The sequence below is a fragment of the Macaca fascicularis genome, chromosome 16 (genome assembly GCF_037993035.2).
Source record: "Macaca fascicularis isolate 582-1 chromosome 16, T2T-MFA8v1.1".
NCBI classification, from domain to species: Eukaryota; Metazoa; Chordata; class Mammalia; order Primates; family Cercopithecidae; genus Macaca; species Macaca fascicularis.
In genome coordinates this window covers 12,802,906-12,821,487 of record NC_088390.1, presented here as the reverse complement: position 1 = coordinate 12,821,487, position 18,582 = coordinate 12,802,906, and the positions used below count along the sequence as shown (strand labels likewise).

The 18,582-nt window shown below is 44.1% G+C and overlaps 1 protein-coding gene across 2 annotated transcripts in view; it reads right to left on the bottom strand.

Annotated features, from left to right (window-relative positions):
- The window catches only part of MYOCD (myocardin), a 98,349-nt gene that overhangs the window by 13,510 nt on the left and 66,257 nt on the right, over positions 1-18,582 (bottom strand). For both annotated transcript variants that reach the window (XM_045375327.3, XM_045375326.3), the window contains 4 exons: positions 16,223-16,398; positions 12,877-13,002; positions 7,675-7,931; positions 6,403-6,556 (listed from right to left, as the gene is read on the bottom strand). In XM_045375327.3, coding sequence (XP_045231262.2) covers positions 6,403-6,556; positions 7,675-7,931; positions 12,877-13,002; positions 16,223-16,398 — 713 coding nt within the window. The remainder of the gene's footprint in view (positions 1-6,402; positions 6,557-7,674; positions 7,932-12,876; positions 13,003-16,222; positions 16,399-18,582) is intronic.

Here is an 18,582-nt window from a genome sequence, read left to right as displayed (position 1 = left end):
TCATATATGATGTTTTCACGGCCTTAGAGTCATAGAAATGGAGAGCTTGAATGAATGGTAGAAGTCATCTAATCTACTGCCCATCATCCCTCATGGCGATCCGTGTCCCCATTTTCTAGATGAGAAAACATATCCGTCTGGGTTTAGACACAAACCCTCCAACAATAGTCTTGAAGTACAGCGAAGTCGGCAGCTTCTCTGGCTTCCTTGGTGAGGGCTCTTCCTACCACGTTCTCTTCCTCAAACCCGAGCGTGCACCAGAACCACCGGAGGGTGTGTTACAAAGCAGACGGCCGGGCCCCACTGTGGGGTTTCTGGCTCAGTTGATATGTATTTCTAACAAGTCCCCAGGTGATGCCCAGACCTGACTTTGAGAACCACGGCTCCTTATGAACATTTATACCCTAATTTTAAAGACCAGCTTGATAATAGTCGTCTACTGAGAGAGTAGGTGGTGATAAGGCCATCGGTTCAAATCCTGGCCCTGCCTGTTACTAACTCAGTGATCGATCACTCCGTTCCTCAGTTTCCCTTCTGGGAAATGGAGGGAATAACACTTTATGCATTTTTGTGAGGGTTAAAATGGCTTAAAATGCATAAAGCACTTGGAATAGTGCCTGGCAAATGGTTGTGCAAAATAAACTTTTACTAATATTATTATGTTAATTCACATGTAATTATCTTATCCCTGTATTTTTTATAATGTTCTTAAACTGGAAACTCTAAATATCTACAAATATGAGAACTGGCTAGGTAAATGATGGTGTATGCAAATGATGGTACACTACAGATCCAGTAAAGCTGATGCTATAAATATTTGCTGACATTGGATGATTAATTGCTTGTGGTATAGTAATAAGTGAACAAAGTTTGAATTGATTGTATTTTTCTAAAAATTATATAAACAAGGTATGGATATATATACATATATATATATTTAAAGCTATGTTTGCATATGAAATTATCCAGATAAAGATATGCTAAAATGTTAACAATGGTTCTCCTTATCTGTAAGTTCCAAATATTTCACATAAATGTATTACTTTTGTAATTAAAACAGGAAACATATTAAATACCTAAATTTCAATAATTTCATAAAACAGAAGACTATAGGCAAATATTCTGATATTATAGGAAATTCTGATATCTGTAGGAAAAGGTTGCTTGAAAAAAATATTGAAAACAAAATTTAAAACTTCTGTAAGTCAAGAAACTACAAAGCGCAAATACGAATAGCTACCTTGGGAAAAACTAATCACAACACAAATAATAAAGTGTTAAAAAGCTCAATGTATCAAGTGCGCTAATTGATTAAAAAGAAGATTGATACCCAATATAAAAATGGGCAAGGGATATATGATCCAGCTTTTTCAGAAACAAAAATAAAATTTAAAATATGGACTGTAATGTATGTATATCATCATTAGTAATCCAAGAAGTGCAAATCAAATGAATATATATATGTATTTATTAAATTGGCAAATGAATAAGAAGAGTTTGTGTTAGTTAAGTAGCAGCAAAAATTAAAATTAATTTTTTTTTCAGGCGGACTCTTGCTCTGTTGGCCAGGCTGGAGTGCAGTGGCGTGATCTTGGCTCACTGCAACCTCCACCTCCTGGGTTCAAGCAATTCTCCCGCCTCAGCCTCCCAAGTATCTGGGATTACAGGTGCACACCACCACACCGCACTAATTTTTGTATTTTAAGTAGAGATGGGGTTTCACCATGTTGGCCAGGCTGATCTGGAACTCCTGACCTTAGATGATCCACTCACCTCAGCCTCCCAAAGTGCTGGGATTACAGGCGTGAGCCACAACGCCCCACCCCCAATTACAACATTTTTGAAAAGCTCTTTACTACATTGCTATTCAAAGTATGGCCCTTAGACAAACAGCATCAGCATCGCCTGGGAGCTAGTTGGAAATGCAGAATCTTGGGCCCCTCCGCAAACCTGAATCAGAATCTGCATTGCTACCAAGAGCCCGGGTGATTCAGTTCACACATGATTGCTTGAGAAGGGCCGCTTCTGGGAACAGACTGACACAAACGTTCAGGGCAGAAATTTTACAATATATATCAAAAACTTTAGACAATATTAATATATTTCATTCAGGAATTTTATTCTAGCCTGAGGAAATAATCAGAGAAACTAACAAATGTAGGCACAAAGGTCAATGAAATCATATATATATAGCACTTGGAATAGTGCCTGGCAAGTGTTCGTGCAATATAAAGTTTTACTAATATTATTATGTTAATTCATGTGTATATAGATATAGGTTTTGAGACAGAGTCTCGCTCTGTCACCCAGGCTGGAGTGCAGTGGCACGATCTCAGCTCCCTGCAACCTCCACCTCCCGGGTTCAAGCAATTCCCCTGCCTCAGCCTCCTGAGTAGCTGGGATTACAGGTGTGCACTACCACACCCGGCTAATTGTTTGTATTTTTAGTAGAGATGGGGTTTCACCATGTTGGCCAAGCTGGTTTTGAATACCTGACCTCAAGTGATCTGCCCACCTTGGCCTCCCAAACTGCTAGGATTACAGGCGTGAGCCACGGAGCCCGGACTGAAATCACAGTTTGAATAGCCAAAATCTGGTGGCTAGTTAAGTGTCCAGCAGTGGAATGTTAACTAGGTGGTGAAGTGATATGCTGCTATTAAAAATAAAAAATTTATTGAATATTAACAGTTATGAAAAATGTTCGTGATGTGTTAAGAAAAGAAGTATGCCAGTAATTTATGTACACGTCATTTTTTTCAAGACAATTATTTTAAAACAAAATGTTTATATGCATTTTAAACCTAGAAGGAAATATAATCTGCTTTCTGTGAGTCTTAATTATTTTTTAAAATACTGTTGACTTTTCTACATACTATCATATTTTGACAGTCAATATATGTTACTTTATAATCAGTTAAAAGTTATCAGAAAGGATTGAATTAACTTACATTAGCAATTATTTAGTTATTTACCCTACAGTCTTGCTGGAATTGTTTTATCATTATCTTTTAGATTTGCTGGTTTGAAAAAGTACAAAATGGCATCTCATTATTGTTTTAATTTTGAATTACTTAAAATTGATGAGTTCTACATTTATTTTTAGAATCTGTCTTGGCACTGAATAATTTAACTACATTATTAAATAATGTGGCTCATATTCTAAAATAAAATGAATACGGTTGAGTTTAATTTACCTTAAACTTCAGAATATTACACTGTATGGGCTTGTTCAGGACAAAGGTTTGTATACACCTTTTTCCTACATTCACTGGTGTTTTAATCATTAATAACTTTCAAACCTATTATGGGAAAATTGAAACATACACAAAAGTAGATAGAAAAGTCTAATGAACCCTATCTACTCATCAACAAACTTCAACAATTATCACTCATGTCCAATCTTGTTTATTTTATACTCCAACCCACTTCTCCTACCTTTCCTGAATTATTTTGAAGCAAATCATATAATTTCATCCAAATAATTTGGTCTCTAGCTCTAAAAGATAAGTACTCTTAAAAAACCATAGATACAATAACATTATCACACCTTAAAATATGAATCATTATTTCTTAATATCAATAAGATATTCTCCCAGTTTTTTAAACTTTCAGTCTCTCTCTCTCTCTCTCTCTCTGTCTCTCTCTGTCTCTCTGGTATGCTCTCTCTCTCTCCAATTTTTTTTTTGAGATGGAGTCTCGCTCTGTCGCCAGGCTGGAGTGCAGTGGCGCAATCTTGGCTCACTGCAACCTCCGCCTCCCGGGTTCACGCCATTCTCCTGCCTCAGCCTCCCAAGTAGCTGGGACTACAGGTGCCCGCCACCACGCCCTGCTAATTTTTGTATTTTTAGTAGAGATGGGGTTTCACCATGTTGGTCAGGCTGGTCTTGATCTCTTGACTTCATGATCTGCCTACCTTGGCCTCCCAAAGTGCTGGGATTATAGGCGTGAGTCACCACGCCTGGCCAATTTTTTTTTTTTTTAATAGGACACAAAAAATTATCCACATACTGTCATATATAGCCATGAACTTTTCAAAAAGAAGTCAAAGACTTTTCTCTCAGTGTTCTTTTCCTTTTATGTAGCAAAACGTGAAAATTGCTTCCAAATGTCACCTCATTATATGACCTTGCTGATTACTATTTGGGGGGGGTCACCTCCATCCATTCCTCTTATTTCTTCCTTTCCCCAATTGTGGCTGCATCATATGTCTCCTTCATTCCTCTTCTCCCCTTCCTTCTGACTCTTTCCATTTTGTTCTTTGTCAGTCACATTCACCCTTCTAGGTTCAATGCTCCACACATTACACATGCTTCTGAAATTTCTTTTCCCACCCCTGACAACACAGCCTGGCTAATTCTTACTGACGGAAATGGATGTCTTTTCTCTCGGTTGTCCTGCTGGTCCCTGAGACTTGACTTTCCCGAACTGAACGAACTTGCCACTGTCCCTTCATAGCAACTCCTCATTCTACTCTCCCTCTTTCTGTCATTGATGTCACTCTCCCAGGACTCAGATGGTGCATCTCCCCATACACACAGTGAGTGGTCAAGTCCAGCCACGTTCTCTCCTGCCCATCTCTCTCTTTCCACTCATCTCTCATACAATAGCAAGGCCCTTGAAATAAGTTACTTAGCTTCAAGCCTCAGTTCTGTCATTCATAAGCTGGTTAAACTGCCTATCATTTGACCTCTTTACGATTCTGGTTTTTTTTTTTTTTTTTGAGACGGAGTCTCGCTCTGTCGCCCAGGCTGGAGTGCAGTGGCGTGATCTCCGCTCACTGCAAGCTCCACCTCCTGGGTTCACGCCATTCTCCTGCCTCAGCCTCCTGAGTAGCTGGAACTACAGGCGCCTGCCACCTCGCCCGGCTAATTTTTTTTTGTATTTTTAGTAGAGATGGGGTTTCACCTTGTTAGCCAGGATGGTCTTGATCTCCTGACCTCGTGATCTGCCCGCCTCAGCCTCCCAAAGTGCTGGGATTACAGGCGTGAGCCACCGCGCCCGGCTCTATGATTCTGGTTTTATTTTCACTTTTTAAACTGGGGAGACAAAACTTATCTTGTGGGGTGAAAATTAAAGCAAATCTACACAGAATAAATGACGGATGGCTCATATTAAAAAATACAAATTGGTAGGGGCTGGGCAGGGTGGCTCATGCCTGTAATCCCAGGACTTTGTGAGGCCAAGGCTGGTGAATCACCTGAGGTCAGGAGTTCAAGACCAGCCTGGCCAACTTGGTGAAACCCTGTCTCTACTAAAAACACAAAAATTAGCCAGGTGTGGTGGTAGGCACCTGTAGTCCCAGCTACTAGGGAAGCCGAGGCAGAAGAATTGCTTGAACCCGAGAGGCAGAGCTTGCAGTGGGCCGAGACTGTGCCACTGCACTCCAGCTTGGATGACAGAGCAAGACTCCATCTCAAAAAAAGAAAAAAAAGGCCGGGCGCGGTGGCTCAAGCCTGTAATCCCAGCACTTTGGGAGGCCGAGACGGGCGGATCACGAGGTCGGGAGATCGAGACCATCCTGGCTAACATGGTGAAACCCCGTCTCTACTAAAAAATACAAAAAAAAAAAAAACTAGCCGGGCGAGGTGGCGGGCGCCTGTAGTCCCAGCTACTCGGGAGGCTGAGGCAGGAGAATGGCGTAAACCCGGGAGGCGGAGCTTGCAGTGAGCTGAGATCCGGCCACTGCACTCCAGCCTGGGCGGCAGAGCGAGACTCCGTCTCAAAAAAAAAAAAAAAGAAAAAAAAAGAAAAAAAAATTGATAGGCACCATCGTCATCATCATCATCTCTTTATACCTACACTAATTATTATAACTCTCACCAGCCAATGCTTCTGAGCATGTGTATCTAGAGGGATCCACCTGCCTCAGCCTCCCAAAAGTGGGTTTTGAGGGGTCTGACAGATGGCACTATCATATCTGGATCATGTTTCTCTGTGACTAAGGCATCTCCTGTCTTACTTGTCTCCTGTCTCACTCTTATCTAGAAATAGCCTACTTAAAAATTATTTTTTACTATGGTGAAATAAACATAACGTTTGTCTTTTCCCTCTATCTCAAATGCTCTTGCCCTTCCACCTTCTGCCCTTTTACCATGGGGTGGCATTCGCCAGATACTGGTGCCATGTCCTTGGACTTCTCAGCCCTAGAACTGTGAGAAATAAATTTCTTTTCTTCACAAATTTCCCAGTTTCCGGTATCCTGTTACGGCTGCGTAAAATGGGCTATAGTCAACTGGGGTGTTCAACCACAGCAGGATAAATTCTGCCACCTCCTTCAGCGTTTCCTATGGTCTTCTTTCCCTCCCACTCTCTTACTCCAGATACCAGTTGGTCGTGGTGCTGTTAACAACATACTGTTGTATTTGTTTAAAAAAAGAAAGAAACTCATGCAAAATCCTATACCTTCAGATCATCCAGGTTAGGTGGGAGTGGGCCGGGTTTGAAAGAAGAGACACCAGTTTGTCCAGAAAAACTGTTCTTGACAGGAGACAAGGGGGTATTGCTCAGTGGCGTTGAAGAAGAGTTTGGATTTCTGACCATCTGTTCATTTGGTTCTCTAAAAGACAAACAAAGAGGCACTTCAGGTACAATCAAATATTGGTGGTATAACTTGCGTTTAGATCGGATCCCAAAGTGATGGCCTGCAAGGGTCAGGCATGTAATAAACCAGCAGAAGGGAGCAGGGTGAGGAAAAACAACAGGGCCGGCTAGATGGCAAGTGGTGTGTGACATCTGAACTTTGTTTAGGGAGATAAGAGGGAGCGGTGGGGACTGTGGCACACATCCACCTGTGATTCAGCTGCTGCTCTGTCCTGGGGAGGCCAAACCCACCTGGTGAAGCTTGGTTGTGTTTAGCGCTTGGCGTAATCGCTAGCATAGTCTGAGGAGGACAGGAGGAATCCTACCTCAACTTTACATGTAGGGATATTGACGATTTAAAAGGTGATGTAGCGATGTGGTCACACAACCTGGGCTCAAGAGTCAATCTTTGAGGATTTCTCTCCGCTGCTCAGCAATGTTCTTTCCAAAAGCAGAAGTGGATCGGAATTGCTCATAATTCCAATATCACATTCTTAGACATTCCACAGTCCAATTTGAAAATGCTAATCCTTTCCTATTTCCCAAAGGGACCTTTTACCAAGGGCACTGATTTATAGTAGTCCACCCGTTATTGGCGGTTTCACTTTACAAGATTTCAGTTACCTGAGGTCAACTGTGGTTCAAAAATAGATGTGTACAGTACAATAAGTTATTCTGAGAGAGAAACCACCACATCCACATACGTTTTATTGTAGTATCTTGCTATAATTGTTCTATATTGTTGCTAGCTATTATTGTTCATCTCTCACTGTGCCTAATTTATAAATGAAACCTTATCATAGATATGTATGCCTAAGAAAAATACACTATACGTAGAGTTCAGTACTATCTGAGGTTTTAGGTATCCACTGAGGGTTTGGAATACATCTGCAGATACATCCCAGTCTTATGGCTCTGAAAAGGTGTGCATAGTTTCTAAATTGAATCAGCTTCCAAACATACTGGATGAGGAAATGGTGCAATACAGGACTTGCTAGGCCCCATGGTGCTGGCCCCACGTACATCAGATAGATATTAACAGACACCCTTCTCAACCTCTGCCCACAGCCACTCTCCCAGGCTTGCCGGACTTACTTAAGCTGAGCTTGGTGCATCCCTGGGTAGCTGAATCGGTGTTGCTGCTGCTGCTGCTGCTGCTGGCTGAGGATTTGGAGCTGCAGGAACAGCTGCTGTTGCTGTAGCAGCCGAGCGTAGGCCGAGTCCATAGGTGGAGGGGACTTCTCTGCCTTCTGGTCTGGGGGAATGTACTGGTGATATTTAAGCTTCTTCACCTTTGGCTTGGGGTCCTTGGGCTTTTTGTGGCGGTTCTTACTGTCACCCAAGGATTTGGACTGCAAAGAGGATGAGGAAATGGCACGTGCTTTAGGCCATGACTGAGAATGACTTTGCATCATGGACACATTGTGAGGCAGTTTGGTCTGATGGCCATTCTTGAACCTCAGAAATACAATATAGCAAAGGCATGATGTACAAAGAGCTCCTAGAACACTAACATTGCTAATGAACAAATTCATTGCAAATGTATCACACTGGAAGGACACTCCTCAGACAGGGAAAGTTGAATCTTAGAAGCAGCTCCAGAATTTTTCTTTTCTGGAGTACAGCAAAACGTAATCCTGTGTTTCAATGAATGCATTCTCCTAACCTAAAACCAACTGATGGCCTAACAAAGGCTGCCTTCTGATCTTAAGACTATTTGTAGAAAGTTCCTTCGTGGCTGGGCACGATGGCTCACACCGGTAATGCCAACACTTTGGGAGGACGAGGCGGGTGGATCACTTGAGGTCATGAGTTAAAGACCAGCCTGACCAACATGGTGAAACCCCATCTCTACTAAAAATACAAAAATTAGCTGGGCGTGGTGGCAGGTGCCTGTAATCCCAGCTACTCAGGAAACTGAGGCAGGAGAATTGCTTGAACCCGAGAGGCAGAGGTTGCAGTGAGATGAGATTGCGCCACTACACCCCAGCCTGGGCAACAAGAGTGAAACTCCATCTCAAAACAAAACAACAGCAACAACAACAAAAGAACGTTCATATGCATATGGGAAGTCACCTTTAGTTAAACACTTAATAAGTGTTTTTATTAATAAGTGTTATTATTAAGTGATTTATTAATGACATAAACTTAGATGAAACTAAGATTTTCTTTGACAGTCTAGGATGTGGTTATTTGTTGCTTTGGACTGAAAGTAAGATAAACCCTGCCTATCTGCCTGCTTAACACCCTCTCGCCTGCCTGCCAAATACCGATGAAAGATCAGGAAGCAACACCTTTTGAAATAAGGATACTTTACTTATTATGGGAAGGGTTATGCACCTACTGGAACACTTCCCAGAGTTGGAACCCAAAGCATGTATTGCATGATTCGGACACACTGAATCAGGAAGTTAAGGGTATAGTCTTGGTAGGATAAGACAAATGTTTGAAAGTGGTACAATCACTTAACTTTAATACATCTCAGTTTCCTCATCTGCAAGTTGGAGAAAATATTCTTTACTTTTTCTCTCACTAATTGGTATAAAGACTATAAAAGATAATATTGAAATAATAACAGGTAGTCAATGAGCAGGTAATTGTGTCTATAACCTGCTCCTGAAATAAAAGACTTTTGTATTTAGGAAGGAATGGGTCCATCCTGTTATCAGGTTTAAAAAAAGTTAATTTTCAGGCTGGGCGCGGTGGCTCACGCCTGTAATCCCAGCACTTTGGGAGGTAGAGGTGGGCGGATCACTTGAGGTCATGAGTTCAAGACCAGCCTGGTCAACATGGTGAAACCCTATCTCTGGTAAAAATAGAAACAATTAGCTGGGCATGGTGGTGGATGCCTGTAGTCTCAGCTACTTGGGAGGCTGAGGCAGGAGAATAGTTTGAACCCAGGAGGCGGAGGTTGCAGTAAGCCGAGACTGCGCCACTATGCTCCAGTCTGGGTGACAGAGCGAGACTCCCCCTCAAAAAAAAAAAAAAAAAAAAAGGAATTTTCAAACCCTGACTTTATTACAGAAGGTTGAAATGAAGAACATGGATGTCATGACCTCAAGTGATCAAGGATTTGGGGGAACATTGGAAGAAAAGTGTGTTACCACCGGTGTCCAGAAGAGGGGGCTCCTGAACAGCTGGCAGGCATATTCTGACTTGGCAGCTTCTCCACTTCCACCACAAACTACACATCTGAATGTGACCTTCTCCAAAGGAGCTTACAACTCGCTTGGACTCGGCGCAGTGCACCCCCAAAGGCTCTTTTGTTTTCCAAAGAGACTTCTTCCTGGCGACTAATGAATAATGAGCACAAGTATTTCTGTGTGTTTGGTGGCTCCGTTTCTCCCTGCTTACTAATCGATTAGCATTCTAGTTCATTAATCAGTCTTCTGTTCTTGGAGAGTTTCTGCAGGGCTCCCGAAACCAGCTCTGCCCTGGCTTGCTCCAGATCAGCTGCTGTTGTCGCCTCATTCTGGGGCTTGCCTTGTCTGGGAAGGATGGGAGCTGCAGCCCTGGCAGGGTCCCGCAGCTAAGTCGGGGGTCCAGGAGCTTTTTTTCTCTGTGTTGCCTTAGCACATTCCAGAAGGTACTGAAATCGGATCATTTACTCTGGATAGTGTGGGGTAAAGGCTACTACTACTATTCTCTTTTCGAGCCCAGGGCATGCTAAGGTTGTGTGTGTTTGTTGACCAAGCAGAAAAAAATGATGGCTCTTCTAAAAACAGCCAGCCTGCCGGGACCAGCTGGGTGTCTGTAAGAATCGCCCTTTTCATTGAAAGTGATCTGTTCATCTCCTGGGCTTCTATCATACTTTCTACTACAGTGAGGTTGAAGGCTTTGCTAATTGTTTTGTTTTGTTTTGTTTTGAGACAGAGTCTCACTCTGTTGACCAGGCTAGAGTGCAGTGATTGCGATCTCGGGTCACTGCCACTACCGCCTCCCGGGTTCAAGCCATTCGATTCTCCTGCCTCAGTCTCCCGAATAGCTGGGACTACAGGCACGCACCACCACGTTTGGCTAATTTTTGCGTTTTTTGGTAGAGACGAGGTTTCACCATGTTGGCCAGGCTGGTCTCGAACTCATGACTTCAGGTGATCCGCCCACCTCGGCCTCCCAAAGTGCTGGGATTACAGGTGTGAGCCACCGGGCCCGGCTGCTAATTTGAATTATGCAAAATTTAAATACTGTGATAGAAATATGAATAACATTTCTCTTTATACTCAGCTTTAGAAATAATGGGACTCATCTCCTCCTCCTTCCCCTGCAATGAACAAAATGCATTGATAGTCACATAATTTCAAACCTGTTGAGCTGAGTGAATTTTCAGATGGGTTTAAGCTCTTGTGGTTCGGTGGGGGAGCCTTACTGAGAAACTGAAGTGTCTATCACCCATTAGACCATAAAACTATTACCATATCATTGATTTTTACTTCAATTTACCATCTTTTTTAAATCCCATAAGAGTCATTTTAACATTCATTAAGTGGTGGCACTCGAGCTGAGAAAACGTGTTCCCAAATCAGTCAGAAGTTATTTGGGAGAGGCCAGGCACAGTGGCTTACGCCTGTAATCCCAGCACTTTGGGAGGCCGAGGCAGTCCGATCACCTAAGGCCAGGAGTTCAAGACCAGCCTGACCAACATGGAGAAACCCTGTCTTTACTAAAAATACAAAATTAGCCAGGCATGGTGGTGCGCACCTGTAATCCCAGCTACTGGGGAGGCTGAGGCAGGAGAATCACTTGAACCCGGGAGGTGGAGGTTGCAATGAGCCGAGATCGCACCATTGCACTCCAGCCTGGGCAACAAGAGTGAAACTCCGTCTCAAAAGAAAAAAAAAAAAGTGATTTGGGATAAAACATTATGAAGAAGGCCACATGATTACCAGGCATCCAGTTAACTGAAGAGAGAGCAGCCTGTGTACTGTGAGATACGACGCTGGTGTTTATAGAAGCACAATTCGCAAGTACAAAGATATGGACCCAACTTAAGTGCCCATCAATCAACAAGTGGATAAAGAAAATGTAGTACATATACAACATGGAATGCTACTCAGCCATAAGAAGGAACGAAATAATGTCTTTTGCAGCAATTTGGATGGAGCTGCAGGCCATTATTCTAAGTGAAGTAACTCAGGAATGGAAAACTAAATATCATGTGTTCTCACTTATAAGTGGGAGCTAAGCTATGAGGATGCAGAGGCATAAGATTATGTAATGGAATCTGGGGATTGGGAGAAGATTGGGAGTGGGGTGAAGGATAAAAGATTACATATTGCCTACAGTGTACACTGCTCAGGTGATGGGTGCACTAAAATCTCAGAAATCACCACTAAAGGGCCAGGCGTGGTGGCTCACGCCTGTAATCCCCGCACTTTGGGAGGCTGAGGCGGGTGGATCACAAGGTCAGGAGTTGGAGACCATCCTGGTGAAACCCCATCTCTACTAAAAATACAAAAAATTAGCTGGGCGTGGTGGCTGGCACCTGTAGTCCCAGATACTCGGGAGACTGAGGCAGGAGAATCACTTGAACCTGGGAGGCGGAGCTTGCAGTGAGCTAAGATCGCGCCACTGTATTCCAGCCTGGGCAACAGAGAGAAACTCTGTCTCAAAAAAAAAAAAAAAAAAAAAAGAAAGAAAGAAAGAAAGAAAAAAGAAAAGAAAACAAAAAAAAGAGAAATCACTACTAAAGAACTTATCCATGTAACCAAAAACCACCTGCACCCCCAAAACTATTGAAATAAAAATAAAAATTAACAAAAAGATAATGCTGAGAAAACGAAACATTTGCTATTATGAGTCTAACTACCTGCCTACTGTGAATGAAACCCCATGTTTATTTCCATCGGAAGACTGGCCTGAATGATGTAAATGTTACTTTATGCAAGCTTTTCAGGGATACTTCCCTTGCATAAAATTCAACGGCTGTATACCTGTTTTACGAAACTTGCAAATCCTGCTTTACAATCAGTTGTATCTACCCCAAGGGTGAGCTTATGAAATCTTTTACGTCGGAAACATGCTGGCTAAGCTGTGATCCCAAAGAAATGCAAATCCACAGCTTTCTCCACGGCAGAGGTGGCCTCTGCTGTGCTGCACGGATAATGAAATCTTGGTCCATATACACTGGCGACCCATTTCCCATTTCCTGTTTTGTGACCCTCCCAGTGAGCCGAACCCCTGCACGGGTCCTCCGTGTAACTCTCCTCGCGTTGTCAGACCTAACTCAGAAAGCTGTGCTTCAAGTTGACTCCGTGAGCCGCGCGTTCAGGCGGGGCTCCGAGGCTGGTGCGATCGTACCTTTACAGCAGCATGCACGGCTATGGGGGTGCTGGGGGGGCCAAGCCCCTGCTTCCCCGCATCTGACTGGTGGCTGGGCTGGGAGGCTGAGTCATTTCTGTCGTTTTCTGAGCCAGAAGCAAGATCCTGAAATCCAAATGTTACGGATATTAGGAAGATACAGGAATAAGTTGTGTGACACAGAACTCTGAACACACACCTCTGCTGCTTTCATCCTAGCTTCTTACCCGAGTAAACATCAGCCTACCTTCCCAGGGGGAGGAGTCACATACATATATGTGTGTATATATGTATACGTGTGTGTGTATATGTATGTGTGTGTGTGTATGTGTGTGTGTGTGTGTGTGTGTATATATATATATGCTTGTTACCCAGCTGAGAACACTTTTGAGAGAGAAAGGGAATCATTCTAAGTAAGGATTCCAAAGACAGGTATAAAACTGGTCTGTTCTAGGCAAACTGGGACATCTGGTCTCGCTGTGTGAGCATTCCACCTGTCTGTGACAAGGTCCACCTGTCTTGATAATGCAATTGAAAAAGAAAGCAGCAGGGAAGAGTGGGTGTAGGAATGTGGGGGGAAAGTAGGACAATGAACAAGGTAGAGGAAAAGAATGTTAGCAGAGAAAGGGAAAGTGTGTGTGTGCAAGTGTATGCAAGTGTGTGCAAGTGTGTGTGTGTGTATGTCCAAGTGTGTGTCTGAGTGTGTATATGTGCATGCATGTGTGCATGTGCATGCATGCTTCTGTGCATGTGTGTGCATATATGTGTGCATGTGTTAGGTATATACATGTGTATATATGTGCACATGTGTCTCGTGTATGTGTATGCACATATGTGAATACATGCGTGCACACAGGCATGTATATGTACATGTGGTTTTGTGTGTATACATATGAGAGTGTGTGTGTGTACGTATGCATGTGTATAAAGACATAAGAAACCTTTATCAGAGGCAGAGTCTGTAAAGGGAAAAATTATTTTCTCTTTCACTCCTACATTCTTGTGTTTCAACTCTGACAAAACGGAGCCCGGGCTGCCCATGATCTCTCCATGCGGGGGTTAGGAATGAGCTTTGCAGTTCTTCCCTGAGCCCTGCCTGGCACCTGTCAAAGGCCTGAAGGATTCTTTTCTCTTGGAGCCTCAGGGTCCTCATCTGTCAAACATGCATGCCTGGAGAAATGACATACAACGACTTTCGCATCTTGCCCGGCATTGTTCGGTGCTTGTTCTCTTTTTTCCCTCTCCTAAGGTGAAGCAGAAAAGAACTTGCCTTTTCCTCAAACCATTCTTAAATCAGAAGCTGAGGAATTTACTGTCAGAATAATGTGTACAAATGATCTGATATACCGTTTGATGTTATCAAAGAAATTTGGCTGCAAAGACCAACTGTGGCTTGCAGGGGAAGGAAAAAATGCTTTGATTATAAACTCTTGCACAATAAACACACGAATAACTCAGCTCAGCTTTCCATGCCTCCCTTTTTTCCTCCCATTTCACTTTTTCTCCTTGGCAGCGTTAGGTTTGCTCTGATGGGGTGAAGATAGGCATGACGATAAACAGTAACTGGCATGGTTTTGGGAAACGAGGCACTGAATGATAATTATTTTAACTGTCGCTAATATCTGTATGGTACTTTTCAGTGGGGAGGGAAAAAAGAAACCCCAGCTTTCAAATATATCTAATTTCAGTTCATTGCACAATTTACACGAGGCCAGGAGGGGCAAATCCTTCCTAAAGAGAAGGGACTGAGGGTCTGAAGGACTCTCTGGATAGAGGCAGAATTGGAAGAGCTCACATCTGGCTTCCACGCTTACGCATCTCTTTCCCCTCATATGTGGACGCCCGCGGGCATTTCTCTTAGGGGCTCCATGAATACCCTCTGGCTGGATTTCCCCAGCGTGGCTGGCACTCTGCCGTATTTGTAGAGCCCACCCAGTTGCTCGGCCTCACAGAGTTTTTGTTCCTCCTCTGTCAGAATCAACCTCGATGATATCTACTTGGAGAGGTCTCTGATTTCAAATGAGGAAATTTTGCGAAGCACTTGGCACTGCCCCTGGCCCAGAATGAGCACTTAATATGTGGCCGGAGCTGTTGTTCATAATCATCATTATTCTTTTTTGTTTTCCTTTGAGACGGAGTTTCTCTCTCGTGGCCCAGGCTGGAGTGCTGTGGCATGATCTTGGCTCACTGCAACCTCCGTCTCCCGGGTTCAAATGATTCTCCTGCCTCAGCCTCCTGAGTAGCTGGGATTACAGGCGTGCACCACCACGCCTGGCTAATTTTTGTATTTTTAGTAGAGATGGGGTTTCACCATGTTGGCCAGGCTGGTCTCGATCTCCTGACCTCAGGTGATCCGCTCACCTCGGCCTCCCAAAGTGCTGAGATTACAGGCGTGAACCACTGCGCCCAGCCCATAATCATGATTATTCTTTATAAACGTGCTTTAAGAGTATTCTCAATACACGCTCCTCATGCTCAAGGGTTTGTAGATTTGTCCAGAAAGAGGTGAATGCTACGGTTGGGTTGGGGCTGAATTTTGCAGCAGCTTGCTAGGTAGAAACCTGCTAAGAGTAGAAGCAACGTGGGCCTCCCTGCCTTGGACAGAGCCAGCGTTTCCTTCTCTGCACTCCCCAGAGCCCTGTAGCCAGTCCTCAGTGCACAGAGAGATGGTGAACTTTGAATCAGTCCTTGCTCTGGCACTTTCTAGCTGGGAGATTGTTGGCGAGTCATCCAATATCACTGAGCCTCAGCTACTTTGTCCATAAAAATGGAGAGAAAAAGTATCTGCTTGGCAGAGCAGATGCTTTAATGGATAAGTTAAAGGATGTAGTTCTGGCCGGGCGCGGTGGCTCACGCCTGTAATCCCAGCACTTTGGGGGGCCGAGGCGGGCGGATCACAAGGTCAGGAGATCGAGACCACGGTGAAACCCCGTCTCTACTAAAAATACAAAAAATTAGCCGGGCGCGGTTGTGGGCGCCTGTAGTCCCAGCTACTCGGGAGGCTGAGGCAGGAGAATGGCGGGAACCCGGGAGGCGGAGCTTGCAGTGAGCCGAGATCGCGCCACTGCACTCCAGCCTGGGTGACAGAGCGAGACTCCGTCTCAAAAAAAAAAAAAAAAAAAAAAAAAAAAGGATGTAGTTCTGGAGGTTCTCTTGCAGCGTTTTCTGGAGCTTTTGTCACCCCACACAGAGGCCTGTGCTGAACAGAGCGAGAAGAGGCATCGAAATGCCGTGGCAGCCAGGGACATCTCCGGGTTCTCTAAGCAAAACCAGCCGTAACAGATTTTAAGACTGTGAAACGATAATACATTGAGATGCTGGTTTTTTTTTTTTTTTTTTTTCTTACCTGGTTTGTCCCCAGAGAACCTGTCGAAGGGGTCTCTGAGGCTTTATCGTCTGGCGGGGATCCCGCTGAGTTTTGGGGGTCTTCACTTCGAGTCTGATCCGGAGAAAGCCCATCACTACTGCTGTCCTCTTCAAAAGCAAAAGCATCCGTGGATTTGGAGAAACTCACCTGGTTACCTGAGGGGGTGAAATCCAGGAACTCAGTGAGTGGCTTAGGAGAGTCAAAGAGCTATTTTAGAAACGCTTCGATGTGTCACTTCTATTAAAAATACACCCCCCTCTCTCTCCAGTTTGTTTTAAGTTTAGGTAAGAGTGAAGCTGTACTTTAAATTATTGTGTTTATAAAAAAGTGGTTTGTTTGGCGTGTAGGAAAGAGTGCTCTATCAAAGGTCTGTCATCATTCGTTAAACTTTATTCTCAGGTTTCTGCACATCTTCCCGTTTTCTATGGGAACCCATATGTTTTTGAAACTAAACTGGGGAAGGAGAAGGAAAGAACAGGGAATGCTGGGTGCAGAATGAGGCCAGAGGAAAATGTGGTGGGAGCATGCGCCCGTGTCCCTTGGGTTTTACCATGAGAAATGGAATCGAGATGACAGCCTGCCGTTTGCATCATCTTCAAACATAAAGCGGGGCACACAACACACAATGTTTAGCAAACTTTGTTCATAAGGATAAGCGAGGACAGCTACTGAGTTTAAATTCCTAAATGTCAGAATTAGCTAATGTCACCACTGTGTCCCGAAGAGCCATTCAACGAGTGCATGCCTGTTTACAAAAGCCATAAATGTGTCTCAGAAACTTCAGCTTGATCCTTATTTTTCATTATTTGGAATTTCTTTGTATTCCTCGTATCTTTGTGTCTATTTTGGAACTCCTCAGTGGCTCACGCAAGCAGGGACTCTTCCTCAGCAGCCTGCATGGTTTTGCAAAGGCAACAGAAAAATTGGTGTGGGAGAGGGGTTATCGCACCAGATGGGACTAGAATGACATCCTTATATGTCCCTTACGTTTTTATTTGCCACATTTCATCTGGTTTATTATCCAGCTGCACAGTACACAATGTGCTGAAGCCACATAGCTCTCCTGACCCGATTCCAGGGACTGCTCTGCTAAAGGAATTTAGGTATTATCAGGAAGTTTTCCAGCCCGATATTCTGCAATCACACCGACAAGAACTTTTGACTCTTGTCTTGTGCAGATAAGAGAAAGGAGCTCTCACTGCAGGGATTGGAAAGGCAACGAGGAGCTGGAAGTAATGGAACAAATGTGGCTTTGGGCTTGTCATCGCCACCACTGCTGGCATCTGTCACAGGCCCTCTCACAGGCATTCAAGTGTCACATCAGGAAGGAGGCCGTGCAAGGACAGGGCAGGGGGAAACTCCAATCACAGGCCCGGGGCGGCCCACTAACTGGGAAGGGTTTGGGGCTGAGCATTTCTGCTCCATGGGTTATTTATAAAAGTCATTATTGCTTTTCCATGAATATAAAAGTCATACATGTTCATCATAGAAATTCATACCTTAGAAAAATGCCTAATGTGGCTGCACACAGTGGCTCACGCCTGTAATCCCAGCACCTTGGGAGGCCAAGGCAGGTGGATCCTGAGGTCAGGAATTTGAGATCAGCCTGCCCAATGTGGTGAAACACCGTCTCTACTAAAAATAAAAAAATTAACCAGGCGCGGTGACAGGCGCCTGTAATCCCAGCTACTCGGGAGGCTGAGGCAGGAGAATCACTTGAACCCGGGAGGCAGAGTTTGCAGTGAGCCGAGATCACGCCACTGCACTCCAGCCTGGGTGACAGAGCAAGACCCTGTCTCAAAAAAAAAAAAAAAAAAAAAAATTGGGGGATGATGTGTATTACTGAGGGTCAGGTAGGCAGGCAGTAGGTAGGTGGGTGGGTGGGGGTTGGGGGGTTAAGTGTTCCACATTCCAGAAGTCACTGTATTCTCTTAGGATCCGCATGGCACGTGCCCTGGGCCAGTGCCATTCACATTGTCGGAGACCCTGCGTGTGACTTCGTTAGACTCTCAGGGCAGCCAGTCTTCTCTGCCCAGCGGGACCCTCTGAGAGCTTCGTCATCTTACCTCCCCCGCCCACTTCCTTCAGTCTAAATCCATGTGAACCTTCTCTGATCTGATACTTCTCGTGACAAAGACCCCTCCTGTCTCCACACAGGGTATCATATCCCAGGAGTGTACAAATTAGAGGAAATTAACCAAATTGCAACATTTTCTACATATTCTAACACGTGGGTAGAGATGTTAAGAGAAGGAAGAGAGAGGGGTTTCTCCTCTTATCCTCCCAAAACCCAACTTCCATTGTTTTGAGTGGAGAGAGAGCAAATAATAACAATAGCA